Source organism: Podarcis vaucheri (genome assembly GCF_965113315.1).
Source record: "Podarcis vaucheri genome assembly, chromosome: 1".
NCBI lineage: Eukaryota > Metazoa > Chordata > Lepidosauria > Squamata > Lacertidae > Podarcis > Podarcis vaucheri.
The window spans coordinates 92,680,513-92,699,620 of record NC_138759.1 but is presented as its reverse complement, the minus strand read 5'-3'; the positions used below and the strand labels follow the sequence as shown (position 1 = coordinate 92,699,620).

Here is a 19,108-nt window from a genome sequence, read left to right as displayed (position 1 = left end):
TAGCTCCACGAATAGGCCCTTTGCTCCTCTTATAACACAAATGAATGAGCAATCAACAAAGTCTTACATTAACTATAGTTTCTCATTTTGGACAAAATGAAAAAAAAAACAACCCTATGGTTTATAGGCTTCAGAAAATGCCAGGATATTAGGCCAACTTCAGACTATGGCTTTAACCATGGCTTCCCAGCATGCATGACATTAGAAACTATAATTAATGGAAGAGTTCCTGGTTTGTTTGCTCCCTCATGCAAGGGGACTATATGCATGGCTAAAAGTTTTGTATCTTTTTCTCTCATAACTGTCTACCACTACCAGCAACAAACATCTGTTTGGCAAAGCAGATGCTGCAAGTTACATAAAAATCAATACTTAAATTTTAAATTGGTTCTTTTTTTAAAATTCAGTTACGTGTCACCTATTTAAAAGTCATTGTTAGGCATCTGTGATACTGGAAGCAGTTTGTTCTAATGTATCAATAACTTACAGGAGTTTGGATCATCATGGCCCTTTGATCTCTCATAGTTCTCACAATATCCAAGGGAAAAACAGGCTGATTGCACTCAATGAGACACATAGCTGTTTCCATAGTGATAAGAACTCCTGTTCGTCCAATCCCGGCACTGTAAAATAAAAAGGACTACTTCTTATCACATTTAATATTTTAAAGCACTTAGGAGATATATATAATTAAGTGGCCTAAGTCAAACTTTTCTGAGTTAGCTGACAATATACAGTAGCAGCATTTTCCACTGAATGAACACTTTTTTTCCATAACAAAGATAGTAGATTTAATGAGAAATAATATATATGTACTTATAACTGTCGTTCTTTGGGAAGCAGCCACATCACACAAATAGGCAAACAGCTAGGTTTGAACTTGTTAGGAAACCCTTCAAAGGCAGTGCTTTAGAGTGAAGGTATGCTAACTTCAGACTTATGTAGTTTATTTGGGTGTTATGCTTACTAGAACCCATGTGATCCATCAACATGTTTAGAATGTACAGAGTAACAGTATATATTCAAGATCTCTTAATATTCAAGGAATAGCCAGCTGTTCTTTCTGGCTCCATTCAACATGGTTTGAGTAACAATGTCTTCCTGAGCTCTGGCGCGCTCCTGCATCCATAATTATCCTTTGGTGCTTAGTTTGTCTCTTAGAATTCTATGTAACTTTTTTCTTTTGTGGTAGCAAACACTGAAGACTGGATAAAGAGAAAAATAGGGCATAATTCCCAGGATTATCAGCCCAGATACAGTCAAACCTTGATTGCTGAATGTAATCCGTTCTGGAAGACTGTTCGACTTCCAAAATGTTCGACAACCAAGGCGCGACTTCTGTTTGGTTGCAAGAGCTTCTTGCACTCAAGCAGAAGCCACATCGGACGTTCAGCTTCTGAAAATCATTTGAAAACCATAGCATTTACTTCCTTCCAGGTTTTTGGTGTTCGGGAGCCGAAACGTGTGATAACAGAGGTGTTCAGGAACAGTGGTTTGACTGTACCCATTTCCACTGCAGAGCTCAGCAAGAGAATAGATCTTTTGGAATACTAGATGGAATTCAGCATTGCACTGGAATGAATGTTCTGTCTGTGCAATCATTCAGCCTCCCCCTTGTGTGTGCTGTTCTGGGAGTTCACTGAATAACCCTAGAGCCAATTTCAGGGGGGACGGGGGGGGAGCCCCATTGCATTCCGCTGATCGCTCATTAGGTAGATCCCACCCATGATGTTTTATGTGCCAGGTCTCAACTAGATGGCAGTCAGTTATTACTGATTTATCAACAATAATCAAAGCCAATCCACATACACATAGGAAGGGGAGAAAAGGAATATGGACCAGACAATGTGGCATTGATACATTTCAATAAATGTCATTTTTGTAATGAGGCATGACTGATATTGATTTTGACCTCAGACCTTGTGATGACGCCGAAATCCAAAGCTGAATATGAAAACAGTTAGAACTTCAAACAAGAATTAAAGAATTCTAGTCTGGTATCTATGCTTTTGACCTACAGTGTAATGGGAGAACCCACTTATACAGTCTCCAGCAGCTGATGTTTAGTTAATGAAGCTCCTGAAACTGAGCCCTAGCCTATTTACCTGTTCTGAGTGAAAACCACTTGTAGGTGACCAGAAACAGCTTAGAAGCACAGCAGCAGCATGGGACAGAACTGCTGTAGCTGCTGTACAAATAAAAAAGCTACAGAAACTGAAGAACTGGCTATTAGGCCAGAAGGAAGAATAAAGAAGCCATGCATGCTGCTGGCAACATGTATTAAATGATACAATGCACAATTACCAGTACGATGTACATTACTAGTAAGGTACCCATTTTTAAGACAGTTCAGCCATTTCTATTTTAGCCTCATAGTTTACATGGTTAATACAGCTTCCTAAATTAGTTTCCTATCCACTTCTGGCACATAAAGACATCATAGCTTTATGAAGCATGAAAACATGTTTCCAGACAATTAGGTAAAGCTATTCTCATTCAAAACCAGAAGGTCAAAAGAACACAGTAAGTAACTGTTTCTTTTAATTTAACAGAAACAAGAATTCAGCTCTATATTTGAAAATGAAGGTAGCTACAAAATGAAATAAGGTTTTTGGTTGAAATCTTGAGAGGGGAAACACAGTGAGTTTTCCCTACAAGTTAAATACCTGCAGTGAACAACAACTGGCTCTTCTCTGCCAGCTCTTTTTTTCCTGATGAGACACACAAAATCCAGGAAGTCACTGGAATCATCAGGAACCCCATGATCAGGCCATGCTATGTACTGGATTTGAGTAAGCTGACGGTCCTCATTTTTCTAGCAAAACAAAATTTGTTCAAATGCAATAGATCATTTCAGTGTTTTCCTATAACAAGTTTAATTGTCAAAGTCAACCTATCTCGGTTTCAAATTTTTACTTTCACGTGTCACAAAATAAATATCTAGATGCTTCATGCCATTTAAATGAAGTGCAAGATCATTAAAAAGTGTCCTGTGGATTTTCGAAAATAGACCCCATGGGCCATATGCTGTGCTGATTTGAGGTTAAAGGTAAGATAATCCTTAAAACAGGTATGGGGGAACCTGTGGTCCTTCAGATGTGGGCAGACAATTCCCATAATCTTGGACTGTTATTGATCATGGCTGGGACTGAGAAGTGGATTCCAACAGCACCTGGGCGATCACAGGTTCCCCACACCCTTTTAAAGATACAAAACAGGTAAATTTACATATTTTATTGAGCCACTTTATGTAGACGTAAGTGCATACAAGATTTTGTGTTTCACATGCATCAGGCAGAAGTCTGTTTCTCCTGAGGAAAAGCACTAGTCTACCATTTTACCTAATTTCTGCCTTGTATCTTTATTTCCATAGGGGTAGCCATATTAAGTCTGCTGCAGGAAAAACAACAAAGAGTCTCTTACGGCACCTTTAAAGTCTTAAATTTATTACGGCATAAGTTTTCATGGACTAGAGTCCACTTCAATTGATGTGTGAAGTGTTTTCCTGAGCTGCTAGTGTATAACTAGTCACAAGCTAATGGTATAATAAATTTGTTAGTCTTTGAAGTGCCACAAAAATATGTTGCTGTATTCGACACAAATAAGTATGCGGAGAATCAACAGATCCACAAGACAGCTGTGCTAGCTCCATGAGCAACATCAAAATTGGAATAAAACTTACATTTTTCTTATGTTACAGTTCACAGTGATAAATGTTTAAGCCAGCAGTAGCAAACATGTGTTATTGGACTTGGACTCCCATCCACCCCAGCCAGCAATTCAGTTTTTGCAAATCATAAAAAGAGCATCAATTTCATTATCTTAAACAAAATGTATTTATGATAGCTAATTAGCATACAGTCTCATGGATTTCTGCCCACCCCCAAGCTTAATACGTTGGATCAAATGGAATGTAAGAAAAGTTTGACCCGGCAACAAAAGGTAACAAGGAATAGTGACACAGCGGGCCATTTCTCTAGGGAGTCTAAAAAGAACAATCAAAAGATTAATGTTGCCGTGAACTTTTTGCAGTGAGATGGTTTTAGTTTTAAAGGGCTTCACAAAATTACATAAATAGCCAGTGAATGGTCTCTCTCACCTCCAGATGAGACATTGTCATCTCTCTGAAGACATAGGCAGGATTTCCTTCTTCTGAATGACAAGTGATCTGAAAATTCCCATACAAGGAGCTTCCGGTGGGCTCTGGCCAGTACTGATGGCATTTCACCTGTCAACAGGTTTTTGTTTAAAAAATAAAAGTTTCTGCTTAGATTCCAAAAGTTGCATTTGGATCAATTTTAGCTACTTCTCATTGTTATCTGAAACATGCAATAAGATGATTTCTTGTACAGTGTTTTAAGGAAATAATAACAGCCCTTAAAAAAAATTGTCAAAGAAAGATTTTAGCTAGGATACTTCCTTTGTTTCTATTCATATTTAAACCCGATTCTGACCATGGAAATAGATACTCCATGATTACTGTAAAAAGTAGAACCACATAACTTAGCCTGAGAAGACTCTGTTTTTTATTTCATAACATTTGTTTATTTTAGTACTTTGCAATGCAGTATGCAAATGCAAGAAATAAAATATATTTAAATTTATTCCCACCCCCACCCCCCAAAAAAAAATCTTATCTAAACTAGAACTGCTAAAGTAGACTCCCTAACAGCACAAAAACAAACAGGCACATACAACTTTTCTCTTTCCAGTTCACTAGGCTGTTCCTAGTACAGGTTAGTCTATGAATAGTGTTATCCTTTGAAACTGATTGACAATCCTCTTGAATAATATTTAGTTCACATATTGGTTTAGGAAGTGTGAGTTAGATTGGTTAAAACATGGGCCACATTAATGTCTTCCTGATGCATTGCATTGGAATTACAAGCTTTAAGAGTTAAAATTACAGACTGACTTACTCTTCCCCGTTCCACTTGAGTAGTTAGCATTACAACCATAGATGAGCCTTGTTCCCAAATCATCTGCCAAAAATCAGGGCAAGTGTTTGGTAAAGGACCTTGGCAAGCAATGTATTTATTTATTATACTGGAAGAAGGGATTTCCATCTAAAAATAAAATTGCAGAATGTGTTTAGTAACTTCACAACTTTGTGTACTCTTGCCTAAATCATATATAATCTTCAGCAGGTGCCTTCTATTTTAATCTTTAAATGCTTGTTGAAAGCTTTTCTATGCCACAATACTTATGATGATGATTAAGGAAACCTATTCTATAAATAGTCAACTGATGATCTGTGAATTACTTTTTTTAATGTGGTTTGTATTGTATAGATATAATCAATATAAACAGCTTTAAAGTGCTTTATGAAATTGCAGCATATAAGAATATTTAGAAATAAACAGAAAGCTAGAAATTTGTTTTACTGCATAACTAACAGTCAACTGCTACTCTAAAACAGTTTGATCAAACATCAAGATATTCTCCTCTTTAACCACTATTTTAATTGGAAGTTCATTCAATGACGTTTTAACACCTGGGGAAGGAATACCCAGAAAAAATATTAACTTTTCTGTTTCCAACAGACATGAGTAACTACATGAGCAGGATTCCCTCCATCTATGTTACAACTGCATTAACCAACTACAATATATCTAAGCAATATCAAATGAAATTTTAAAATAAATCTTTGTGCATCTTTAAAATCCAAAAGGCTAATTGTGTCACTGCTGAATCCAAACATGGAATTAACATGAAGAGAAATGGTAATCTCCAACTCACATTTATATAATTTGCATTGATGTAATCATCATTACTCTTTAAAATAACCCGTGTAGCATCATCTGAGAAAAAAACAAAACAAACACTTATGTAAAATTCTCCAAATGGTAACCAATGAAATGCATTAACTGATATCCATGTAAGCACTTACAAGGCGAAATGTCTCTGTATCTATTTTTGGAAATGTTTTGAGGTAATTTGGCACAAGACATTGTCATCCCAGGCTTCTTCCTGTAAAGTTGCTGAACAGAAACACAAATGGCAGGTTGTAACAAGCAGAATCTGAGTAATCATGAGACATGGTACAAAAACAAAACAAAACACATTTATCACGAACATATTGTTCCCAGCTTGGAAAAGAGAAGCATCACATGCATTTTACACTTTTGCAGTTTTTTTCAGTAAGCTAACTTTACCCCTAAAATGTGCATCAAATAACATGTCTGAAGACTGGCATGTATAGCAACTGCATAATCCTTGCTTTAAGGGAAAAAGCCACGAGCAAAAGGCAATGTGGAATCACCTACCTGAAATGACAAGATATATATAGACCTGGTTCACATGGCACAGTAGGCCAAACTGTGGCTTACTGAGACTGTATGAATGGGAGAGGAGTTTGCAGCCACTTTGCTCCTCTTCAGTCCTTTTTACTGCTACACCAATGTTTGGCTTGCTGTGTCTTTCAAACGAAAGGTTACGGTTACTCTATCTCTGCACCAGCTACAAGCTGCCGTTCTTGGTTTATATAGTTAACGATCCTGATGCCTAGATTCAGTGGTGTGCTGGATGAAGGACAATAAACTCACTCAATCCTGGCAAAACAGAGGCACTGTGGTTGGGAAGTTCCAAAGTCAGGATAATTTGTCAACTGGACGGGGACATGCTCTCCTAAAGCTTCACAGACTGAGGCTGCTCGTGGACACACCTCCTTTGCTAGAGTGACCTCGCTAGCTAGGAGTTCCTTTTACCAGTTTGGACTGGTAAAAGAGCTATGGCAGTTTCTGGACTGGGATAGGCTGACCATTGTCATCCATGTGCTGGTAACCTCCACACTGAAGTACTGCAATCTGCTCTATGTGACCTATGATCAGGACGCTACAGTTAATGTAAAATGTAGCGGCTTGACTGCTCACTGGGGTGTAATACTGCCATCCTTTATGCCATTCCTGAAAGAATTGCACTGGCTGCCGGTTAGCTAGTAAAGGTAAAGGTACCTCTGACCGTTAGGTCCAGTTGTGGACGACTCTGGGGTTGCGCGCTCATCTTGCTCTATAGGCCGAGGGAGCCGGCGTTTGTACGCAGACAGCTTCCGGGTCATGTGACCAGCATGACTAAGCCGCTTCTGGCGAACCAGAGCAGCGCATGGAAATGCTGTTTATCTTCCCGCTGGAGCAGTACCTATTTATCTACTTGCACTTTGACATGCTTTCAAACCGATAGGTGGGCAGGAGCTGGGACCGAACAATGGGAGCTCACCCCGTTGTGGGGATTCGAACCGCCAACCTTTTGATCAGCAAGCCCTAGGCTCTGTGGTTTAGACCACAGCGCCACCAGCGTCCCTGCCGGTTAGCTACTGGTGTGCAAAGGGGCCAGGCTACTGAAAATACCACCTGCTCCCCTACATACCCAGTCACTGTGTTCTGCAAGAGACAGCATCCTGCATCCTATCAGGGGGTCCATTCTGCACAGTATTGAAATTGGACCTTTAGTGAGGCAGCACCTACCTTTTGGAACTCATTCTCATGGTGTATCACACAGATGGATAGCTCAGTTGGTTAGAGCGTGGTGCTAATAATGCCAAGGTTGCAAGTTCAATCCCTGTATGGGACAGCTGCATATTCCTGCATTGCAGGGGGTTGGACTAGATGATCCTCGGGGTCCCTTCCAACTCTACAACTCTCTGATTTTATGATTCTATGCCCTTAGCTATATTTATTGTCTTTTAAGTTCCTGCTAAAGATGTTTCTCTTTTTACAAACCTTCTAAAACCTATATCCCAGTTGGTAGAGCTGTCTTGAGCTCTGAATTGATTTTATGTAAGTGCTGCTGTTGTTTTAAACTGTTTAAAAAAATATTTATAAATATTTTAAATTGTTTTTGTATAACTGCTTTATGTATGTTATTAGCTTGTAAACCGCTTTGGGGAGCCAAATAAATGAATAAATATTAAGTCAAACCTAAATTAACTCTATGTGGCACAGCAGCAAAGTGGCAGTGAGCTCCTCTCCAGGAGGCCACACACTTGCAGTGTCTCCATAACCCATGGTTTGCTTTATCATGCCATGCAAATGAGACCACAAAAGTGATGGTACCCTAAGCTGAAAGAAGAATATAAGGAGAATATAAGAAATAGCATATTTCGTCCAAATAATAGCCCACCTACTCATGAGAACTGTGACAGCACCCAGTACAAGATGCTTCAAAAAAGCATGAAAGATGTTTTCTTCCATTCCACACACAAATTGAAAGTAACACCCTATTTTGTGGGTTTATACAGTCATAGGAAGAAGCCTGAATGAGAGACAGTTGAGTCCCTATGCAGCATAAAGCAGAACATAAACCATATTGTTTATTCCTCTTAATGACTTAGGGCTAGAGGAGAAGAGAAATGCATTACTAAAGTAATCAAAATGAGCAATATGCTCTGAAGGTAAAGGAATTATATACTCAGTTATGTTTCTGAAACAAAAGAATGGCAGCAGCTGGAGAAAAGCAATATACACCCAATTCACTTCCTCTACTTAGCGACAAAAGAAAAACACTCACCAGCAAAATTAGGAATAACCCGAAAGTCAACAACTACTATTTTCAGTTACAGATAGGTAGCCGTGTTGGTCTGCCATAGTCAAAATAAAAAATTCCTTCCAGTAGCACCTTAAAGACCAACTAAGTTAGTTCTTGGTATGAGCTTTCGTGTGCATGCTACTGGAAGGAATTTTTTATTTTAACTACTATTTTCATTTTTGTTTCTTTATAAAATTAGAGTGTAGTGCCTAATCGGTATATGCATGTGTTGATGCAAAAAAGAAAGAATACTTGAAATGAAATTACAGTGCTACCTCTGGTTACGTACTTTATTCGTTCCGGAGGTCCGTTCTTAACCTGAAACTGTTCTTAACCTGAGATACCACTTTAGCTAATGGGGCCTCCCGCTGCTGCTGCGCCACCGCCACACGATTTCTGTTCTCATCCTGAAGCAAAGTTCTTAACTCGAAGTACTATTTCTGGGTTAGCGGAGTCTGTAACCTGAAGCGTATGTAACCTGAGGTACCACTGTAATTTCCTTAAATCAATTATTTTAATAGATCTACAGAAAATGAAGCTCACTGATGTTGACAACATTTTAGTAATCTTTGCTGAAAGAACTATTGTCTTAAATCACACATTTTAGATTAGACAGAAAAATGAGCAGCATACCAAAATTTGACCTACATTTGTACATATTTCAATCTATCGTGTAATGGCGTGTGTTATGTAATGCTAAATGTTTAATATTTCATTCACAACAGATTAGACTGAAAACCTGGCATAGTTTACAAAGAGAGTCAATTAACTAGTTATTTCCATATGGGAACCTTCACCAATCTGCTGCTCTCCAGATTTTCGGACAATATGGCAATGCTGGCTGGGATTAATAGGAGTTGTACTCCAAAACTTCTGGAGGACATCATGTTGACAAAAAGCTGTCCCTGAGCAAAAGAAAAACGTTAGTCTAAAGCAGATGTTTTTTGCCTACAACTCCCATGATCCCTAGCTAGCAGGACCAGTGGTCAGGGATGATGGGAATTGTAGTCTCAAAACATCTGGAGGGCCGAGGTTGAGGAAGCCTGGTCTAAAGCCAAGACTTGAACCAGATCTCTCCATATGCACCTTCCAAGCATATGGTCAGTGCCATCTCTGACCATGCCACAAGTCTATTCATGAGTACTGAGGGAGAGCATCACTGCCAAAAGCTATCTAGTGCGTTTGGGATTACAGCTCTGGCTATATGGTTGGCACTACACACATTTTAGAAATGGAAGCTATACGTAATAGTAATTGAGCGTTTTACCCCACATACTCTTATTGGGCCATGGTACTGAAGGGAAAGAGATGCAATAGCTGTTCAGGAAGCACTAAGAAGGAGTTTGCCTATAGCTATTAAGAAAGGCTCAACTTCACTCAGAAGAAACAGATATTAGATAATAACGCTGGTTTTTAAATGGAGCCCACAAATGTTTATGAGGGAAGGAATAAAAGAGGCAAGGGAGGAATGCAAACTGTTTGCCATTATACTGCTTGACCTAATCAAAGTAATGTGGATCTAGCTATAGGTTATCTCCTAGCCCCAAGAGTAAAGCATTTTCAGCTGGAAAGCAAACCAAGAAGCACACACTCCCCAGGAAATACATTACTTACATCAAACTGAGCCAGGACAGTTCCCGTGATAAGCCCCTCTGCCAGTTGAAACATGGATTCCCTCAGAGCAATATCATCCTGGTGGGCACCATCTAGTGGGGACTTCTCAGGGATGTACTGAAAGTCTGGCTCACTCTCCAGCTTTTCTTCTACCACATCATAAACAGCTGCAATAAACAAGAAGTAGCATAATTACTGAGGAAGAGAACTCTGCAAAACTGCGGACAGCTGCTTCATCCATTAATTAACATTAATATTAATAAATTAATAATAATAATAATTTTATTAGTCATATCCCACCCATCTGGCTGGGTTTCCCCAGTCATTCTGGGTGGCTTACAGCACATATAAAAAATTGTAAAACATCAGACATAAAAAAAAATCCTGATGCAGGGCTGCCTTCAGCTGTCTTCTAAAAGTCACATAGTTGTTTATTTCCTTGACACCTGATGGGAGGGTGTTCCACAGGGTGTCCCTCTGCCTAGTTCCCTGGAACCTCACATTCTTGCAGTAAGGGAACCAGCAGAAGACCCTCGGAGCTAGATCTCAGTGTCCAGGCTAAATGATGAGAGTGGAGATCCTCCTTCAGGTATACAGAGCCAAGACAGCTTGGGGCTTTAAAGATCAGCAGCAACACTTTGAATTGTGCTCAGAAACATACTGGGGGGCCAATGCAGGTCTTTCAGGACCAGTGTTATATAGTCTTGGCAGCCACTCCCAGTCACCAGTCTAGCTGCCGCATTCTGGATTAGTTGTAGTTTCCAAGTCACCTTCAAAGATAGCCCCAGGTAGTATACATTGCAATAGTCCAAGCAGGAGATAACCAGAGCATGCACCAGTATGCCACTGCCAGACAGTATTTGCCAGATGGAGCTGGTAGACAGCTGCCCTGGACACAGAATTGACCTGTGCCTCCATAGAGTCCAAAATGACTCCAAGGCTGCACACCTGGTCATTCAGGGGCACAGTTGCCCCGATTCAGGACCAGGGAGAGCACATGAAGGAAACACGCGTGCATGGATCTTTTCTGCATGATGGGGTGTGCTTGAGTGCAAAAATTCCAAGCAACTGATCTAGGTGGTTGCTTTCTTCTCCCACTACTGTGCGATCACATCATGGGAAAGGAACTCCTGTCAAAACACACTGCACCAGAGAGATAAAACCCCAAGCTAGCTACAATTTTAACAAGAGGTTTATTGATACAAAATGTATTAGACTGAATTTGTTTATGTAATATCAATCCACACATTTAAATCAATTAAAAAAACTCTGGTATCCTTCTCCTTTGTACTTGGAAAACATTTGGCTTTACATTTTATTATCCAGTGGTGTGATTGTTAATTAAAGATAGAAGAGGCCTTTTTTTTTTTTTTTTTACTAGAATGCATGCTGTTATCACTTAACAACCACCCTGCATTCATTTCTTGCCCGGAAACAACATGTGTTATATACATACATGCCAGACAGTATTTGCCGAATACAAACATATTTTATTAGTAATGCTTGTAACTAAAATAAATCTGCAAAAAAATTGGAGGAGGAAATCATGGCTGCCTGCTAAATTCTCAATTTCAAGGTCTTTTACTTAAACTAATACGACAATAAAAAAATGAATAAGGTTTTTATGCCAGTTTCAGCTGTTCTGCTTAAGAGCTTTTATTTATCCTATTTCTTTGCTACATGGTTCTTATGTTGCACTTGCACAGTGACCTGTGCAAATACCTCCATAATAAACGTTTACTGATTGCATGCAAAAACAGATAAGAGTTGGAGCTGCAGCACCATCCCACAGAAGTAGCTGAAAGATTACTTTCCCACCTCATCCTTTCCAAGCAGCCCTCCAAAACGTCTCTTCTAAGGTTCAGTGAAAATCCCTGAAAATCAGGCAGAGGCGTCTTCCATAAATGTAGAACACACCTCAGTGTCTGATTTTGGGCAGCTTCCATGAGCTTTTCCTCAGTTTCTTGCACCACATTCCATAAAACAAGGTTTCCCAACCCTCAGGAGAGGCTTGTAAGAAAGCTACAACTGTGACACCTACAGCCAGATCCAATTCATCATTTCCTTATTAGTGTAAGTCCCACTAAGTTAAATGAGACCAATTCCCCCAAAGAAGTGTGCCTAGGACTGCTAGTTTTAGAACACGAGTTAATAAACAGAGACCAAGATACTATATAAAAAGGCATGCTTTAAAAAGTTTTGCCCACGATAGAAAAATTAAGGACTACAAACTTTGGTAAGAATAATTCCAAGTTGATGAGACAAGCAAAAATATGTTGAAGATTATATTGCTACAAAAACATTACAGCAAAAAATTCTATAAATACATCAGAAGCAGGAAATGAGCAAGAGAGGAAGTCAGACCATTAGATGACAATGTGTGAAATGATTTATCATGGAGAGAACAGAAAGACTGCAGAGACGCTAAATGAACTTTATGCTGTTCTTCACTGTGAATAAGTTAAGACAGACACACCCAAATGAATTTTTTGGGTAGGGGAGGGAATCTGAAGAACTAAGTCAAATACAAGGTGACACTAGGGGATAACTGAATACTTAAAAACCAACCTTTCTCTGAGTGTGGGTGACAAAAATTCAAGGGTTCTCTAGAACCTGAATGGGGGAAATATGCTACTCACTAAAATCAGTAACTATGCCAGAAATCTGAAACCCAGGAAATTACAGGTTCACTATTTTAATCTGTCCCACATAAATTGGTGAACAACATTGTTAAGAGTTCACATGATTAAGAAATACAGAACTAAGGTTGCTAATTGAGAATACCTCCGACAACTACAAAAGACTTCTCTTACTACACCAAGCTTTTCAGAATGTTCTGAGTGTATCAAATATTAGACTTTGACAGACATTATATATTTGGACCTCCAAACAGTTGTTTTTTTAAGTTGGTTACAAAGGGCCCTGAGTAAATGACTATGTCGTAGGATATGAGGACAATTCCTCTTAGGAATCTAACTGGTTGAAGAGCTACAAGCAAAATTCAGGAATTTTCACAATACAGTGGTACCTCGGTTTAAGAACAGTCCTGTTTATGAACGATTCGGTTTACGAACTCTGCAAAACCGGAAGTAGTGTCCCAGTTTGAGAACTTTACCTTGGTCTAAGAATGGAATCCGAACGGTGGAAGGGCACTGGCGGCGGGAGGCTTCATTAAGGAAAGCGAGCCTCGGTTTAAGAATGGTTTCAGTTTAAGAACAGACTTCCGGAATGGATTAAGTTCGTAAACTGAGGTATCACTGTAGAGGGAAATGGGGGTTCCTTGTGCTATTTAGCCTCTTGAAAAGTGATTTGAAGACAGGATGGCCAAGTACGAAGATGACACCAAGGTATTAGTGCTGCTGAAAACCCAGGTGGAGTTACTCCAATAGAATCTCTACAGAGTAGTTAAATAGGCAACAAAATAGCAAATCAGATTCAATATAAGTTAAGCGTAGAAAGATAAAGGGGGAGGTCAGGAGAAACATTAGTTTTATATACACAGGTGGAGTCTGAATTAGTAGTGACTAACCAGAAAATGATGACTGAAATAAATTGGCAAAGGAAAGAAATTAAGAATGAATGAAAATAAGTCTACTAGTATCCTAAATCCTTGGCGTGCTTGAATTTGAAATTTTGTGTTCTGGCCATCCAATTAAAATAAAAACTAATTATCTGAGTAAGAAAAGAAACAGAAAAGGGAACTCAACTGATCAATGATGTTGAAACAATTTCCCTAAGAGGAAAAGCTAAAATGTTTGGCTTTCTTAGCTTAGGAAAAAGGTGAGTAACAAAATACATGACAAGACACGTATAACACCCTGAGCAGCACAGAGAAAGCAGACAGAAAAATATTACTTCCTCTTTCGTAATACTGGAATTTAAGGTCAGCCAATGAAATTCCATATGGTATATGAGGCTATGTCACTTGTGTACCCCTGTTATACCTAACACGAGTGATAAGGGCATTGGGGAAGGGAAGCAATGAAATGTATGGCACACCTGGAAGTGAGGAAATAATTACTGGATTCTTGTTGTTAGTACAGGGAAACTTTGTATTTTATCACTGACTCCATTTTTAAAATCTCATTACCACTCAATGCCCACCTTACAATCTTCTTCTTAATGTACATGTTAACTAAGATTGCACTTCATGCATCTGATGAAGGGGGCTTGAGTCCACAAAAGCTTGTGTCATACAATGTTTGTTAAAAGATGCCAAAAGATGCTTTGACTGCTTTCATTTAACATGACCCTCTCTATGGTATTTTACACAATTGTAGAAAATGCATAGCCAGTATAAGGATAGTAGGAGACACAACAAACACCCTGAAAGGAACGTGGTAAAACAGCAAAAAGCAGGCATGCTTTCCACTGATAAAATTACTCACCATTGGGTCGAACTAGGAGCACAAGCTCCCCTGAGTGCCGCTCACAGCTAGCTTTAATAAACATAACAACTTGATCATGGGTATGTTCTGATATATCTCTGCCATTGATCAGTACAACCTGATCTCCTTCATTCAAACGAGGAACACAAACATCTGCCTGCAACATGAAACAAGTGTTTAATGCAGTGGATATTACAAATAGGGCTTGCTGTCTTATTTTTAAGTAATGAAGAACTCAGTATCAAGATACTGTGGTGGTTCTGATCTGAAGATTTAATCACTAGGGTCTGAATATATATAAAAAGAAAGAGTCAGACCCGATAAATAATTTATGAACCTTGGTTTAACCAGAATTCTGGCAGTGCAACCATTTTGTCGTTGGTAAGATAAAGTTTAATTTTCCATTTTTTTATCCTATAAACAATTATTATCTCTGCGAATTAAAAGATCTCATTTTTCAATTTAAACTAAGCTTTAAATATGCCAATATACACTTTTTGGGAAGCAGAGCACAACACACACAAACAGGGTTTTTCAACCTCTACATTATACAGTATATTGTAGGAGAAAAGTGAAGGATAGGAAAATTATCTTTGATCAGATATATACTACAGCAAATCATGAATTCTTCTATATTAAAGCACTGGAGATGTTTTGAACATTAGATTGCTACATACAGCCAGGGGATAAGCAAAATGAATAAAAAGCACTCTGAAATAATATATCTAAGTAGACATCACTGCAAACTTTCTCTGACAACTTACAGGTGTTCCTGGAGCCACTCTGGACACTATGACAGGCATCTTCTGATCATATCCACCCTTTAAAGGAAAGGGCAATAATTAAAGAACGTACAGCTCGAGCTGTATTCAAAAATATATTAAAAGGTTAGGTCTTAATACCTTTACATTGAAACCAAATCTTCCATTTTCATCTGGTCTCATTCTGATCAGAACGAGATTGTCATGGGGAATCCCACCATTGGGCTGTAAATGAAAACATAGCGTTATTCTGTATACCTGAATTTCTTTAGGCGCTACTGAAATCCCAAGCAATCCGTAATTCATCATCTATTGCATAGCTAGTTAATGTCTTTCATTAACAATGAGCACATAACTGTTTAAGACTGAAAGAAAAGAAAGGTGTTACAGAGAGTCGGGGAGGGGGGACAGACAGACCAGAAATTTATAGCTAATCCTAAAACACATTTACTTGAAAACCAGTATTCATATAAGAAGATATTTTCAAGTTTCAATTTCCTTGAGACATTGTTGGAATTTTCTTGAAAGTTAATGGTTTTACTATTGACTTGTTTGATGCAAAAATGACCAAAGTACCAGTGGTGCATTCATTACCAGGAAGTGTGCTCCAAGTACCTACCATCTTGCTTTGCATAAGTATAATGAAAGTTGCGTGGCTCACTGAAAGGGTATGTGGTGTGTGAAAATAAGGGAATTATATTGTGTACTGTAAAGCTACAGTTTGGGAATATGATTTCTGCAAATATTTTGAAAAGACATCTCATAACTATTATACTGCCTAAAGGTTTTTCAGATGGAAAATAAATAGATCAAATAAATAAATACTATTCCAAATTAATACATGCTGTAAAACATCCCAGAGCTACAACTATGAAAATGTTACACAGGATTTGCTTTCCATTGTGTCTACACTTTTAGCTCTATTAGAAATAAGAGTTATATTAAAAGTGGTTTTTCGGACTCACGTTCCATTTCACCAAGAGCATGATGGACTGGGGTAGGGAACCTGAGGACCATTATTTATATGTTATTACCGTATTTTTCGCCCTATAGGACGCAGTTTTTCCCCTCCAAAAATGAAGGGGAAATCTGGGTGCGTCCTATGGGGCGAATGCAGGCTTTTGCTGAAGCCTGGAGAGCAAGAGGGGTCGGTGCGCACCGACCCCTCTCGCTCTCCAGGCTTCAGGAAGCTCTGCGCAACCCTCGGGAGACCGGCTCCGAGGGTTGCGCAGAGCTGCCTGCAGTCCCCGGCTCAGCACAGCTCTGCGCGGCCATCGGGAGCGGGCGCTAAGTCCCACCCCGCTCCGGATGGCGGTGCAGAGCTGCCTGCCGTCCGGGATCAGCGCAGCTCTGTGCGGCCACCGGGAGCGAAGCCCCGCCCCGCTCCAGATGGCCGCGCAGAGCTGCCTGCCGTCCCGGGACGGCAGGCAGATCTGCGCCGCCATCCCGAGCGGGGCACTAAGTCCCGCCCCGCTCCGGATGGCGGCGCAGAGCTGTCTGCCGTCCCGGGACTGCAGGCAGATCTGCGCCGCCATCCCGAGCGGGGCGCTAAGTCCCACGGATGGCGGTGCAGAGCTGCCTGCAGTCCCGGGATCAGCGCACTTCTCTCCACCGCCAGTCCCACAAGCTTGGGGGACAGCGGGGAGGCAGAGCGTGCCTTCCCACTGTTCCCCGACCTGGTTCTTCCAGCCCCGCACCTGGGGGGAAATGATTTTTTTTCTTTATTTCCCCCCCAAAAAAACTAGGTGCGTCCTATGGGAAGGAGCGTCCTATGGGGCGCAAAATACGGTAATTCACTCTAGTTGAATCTACTTCCATCAGACCTACTGATACTGATTAATTCCCCCCCTCCCTCCAAGAAGAATATTGACTCAAACTAGACAAACAAATTTAAAGTAGCGTCTTACTGTAGATTTTTCAGGCGATGAAGAAGAATCATCATCATACGTTTCATTGATATGGTTATCCAATTCTTGCTGAGAAAGTGAATAATGAATTTGGTTCCAACTATTCTTTTTAGATTGTTTAGGTGGCAGTGCAGGTGGTTGCCCATCTACAGCGGTCTCTTGAGATCTACAAACAAAATGAAAAGAAATCTCATTAAAACTCCAAACTGCATGCTAAATAAAGAGAAACTATCACTAAAAAGACTTTGGAATTTTGGTGCGTTGGACATCATTGGCTTGCAACCTCAATTATGGTTCCCCGACACTAACTATATATATATATATATATATATATATAGTACTTCTGCAAAAGTTGGGGTTTTCCCAAGCCTGCTATTACTCTTTGACAGGAGAGTTGTCTTTTGGCAAGGTTCACATTTGAGAGAATGAATTTGCTATTAATATATAGGATCATTTCAAAAAGAATGTTATGCACCTCTCCCTTAAGTATTTAATTCACAAGGCCTCCAAATTAAATCCTAGATGACAAATTAAGGATGACAAAAGAGATCTCAATAATTTGTTGCTTTGATCTTCTTAAAAACATAGAGCAGTACTATGTAAGGGATTTCATTCTAAAATTTCAACTCTCCCACTTACTAGTTGGCACAAATTTTACAGATAAGAAAGGAGGAGATCCTCAATCAAGACGTGGAAGCAGGAAGCCCACTTTTATTGCATGTTTGAGCACCTGATTTTTATTGCATGTTTGAACACCTGGTGTTGCTTAAACCCATGTGCACTGGTCATTGACTTATTCAAGTGGATAATCAATTTACAGTACAATTTACGGTACATGAATTTAATTGGGTACTTATCCATACTAGAAATTTCTACAGAACTTTTGCAAATGTGACAGATTTGATATATTATTACTTTGTGTTTTGAATAAAAATTAATAGAAACTGCAGTACCCACTTTTGTTATAACACAATGTGCATGACTAAAGTCAAAATATTAAGTTATTTCTTTTTTAAAAATGCAATAAAGGAACTATGCATTTGTTTATAAACAGACTATGTGAAGTAATAAGCTACCATTGAAACTAGGTAAAGTAATACACTGGTTGTGAGTGTAACACACTGTAATGTGTTACCATAATGAATTGTGAGAACTAGGGATGAAGCTTTGGGCAAAACCTTGCCTGCTTTATATTTGCCCAGTCAGCTTTGAATTTCCTTATGAATGCTTAGACAATAGATGTGAAAGCAGACTATTTTGCAGTCAAAGCAGCCCTCTGTATTACTGCATCCAGCAATTTGCATATCAAATAAAAAAAGGAAAAACCTCTACTCTAATAAGCTCTGCTTGTGTTAAATATATCTAAACTGCTGTGTAAAATAACATAGTTTCATATTTGACAGAGAGAGAGAAAAAGGATTCTTAAAAACACATTTGGATTGCTTGCTATGCATGTGTTTTTTTTCCTACTGCCACTTTCATGAATAAAAAATTACAGACACTACACATACCTTTCAATTGACAAAAATCATTTGGAATGGCCACACAACTATTTGTACACATAGGGCATATGATTTTTAATGTGAACTAGGGCCGAATTAAACTCTCTTCCACTGGAGATGCCAGGAACTGAATGCAGGAACCTCTAACAAACTGACACTGGTTATGGCCAACTATATTGTCAAGAGTCAGGATGGACAATAGTTATAAAAAATAATAAGTATTACTCACTGCATGTTTAACATGTATATAGTGTAAGGAACACAAGGTTTCATGTACATTACTGAGCTCCTTACAGCATGCCAGTTTAAGTCAGATTAGTATTATTCTTCCCATATTACTAATGGTGTAATATGTACTAATGGCAGCAGGTATGCGTGTGTTTGTTGCAGCTAAAAGAATTGCTTGCCTAAGG

The 19,108-nt window shown here is 39.2% G+C and overlaps 1 protein-coding gene across 2 annotated transcripts in view; it reads right to left on the bottom strand.

Moving 5' to 3' along the window:
- Window positions 1–19,108, bottom strand: part of PTPN4 (protein tyrosine phosphatase non-receptor type 4) — an 81,328-nt gene that overhangs the window by 3,046 nt on the left and 59,174 nt on the right. For both annotated transcript variants that reach the window (XM_082231215.1, XM_082231214.1), the window contains 11 exons: window positions 17,194–17,359; window positions 15,428–15,511; window positions 15,290–15,346; window positions 14,526–14,682; window positions 10,138–10,304; window positions 5,891–5,981; window positions 5,740–5,801; window positions 4,920–5,066; window positions 4,100–4,228; window positions 2,667–2,815; window positions 488–623 (listed from right to left, as the gene is read on the bottom strand). In XM_082231215.1, the coding sequence (XP_082087341.1) occupies window positions 488–623; window positions 2,667–2,815; window positions 4,100–4,228; window positions 4,920–5,066; window positions 5,740–5,801; window positions 5,891–5,981; window positions 10,138–10,304; window positions 14,526–14,682; window positions 15,290–15,346; window positions 15,428–15,511; window positions 17,194–17,359 (1,345 nt within the window). The remainder of the gene's footprint in view (window positions 1–487; window positions 624–2,666; window positions 2,816–4,099; window positions 4,229–4,919; window positions 5,067–5,739; window positions 5,802–5,890; window positions 5,982–10,137; window positions 10,305–14,525; window positions 14,683–15,289; window positions 15,347–15,427; window positions 15,512–17,193; window positions 17,360–19,108) is intronic.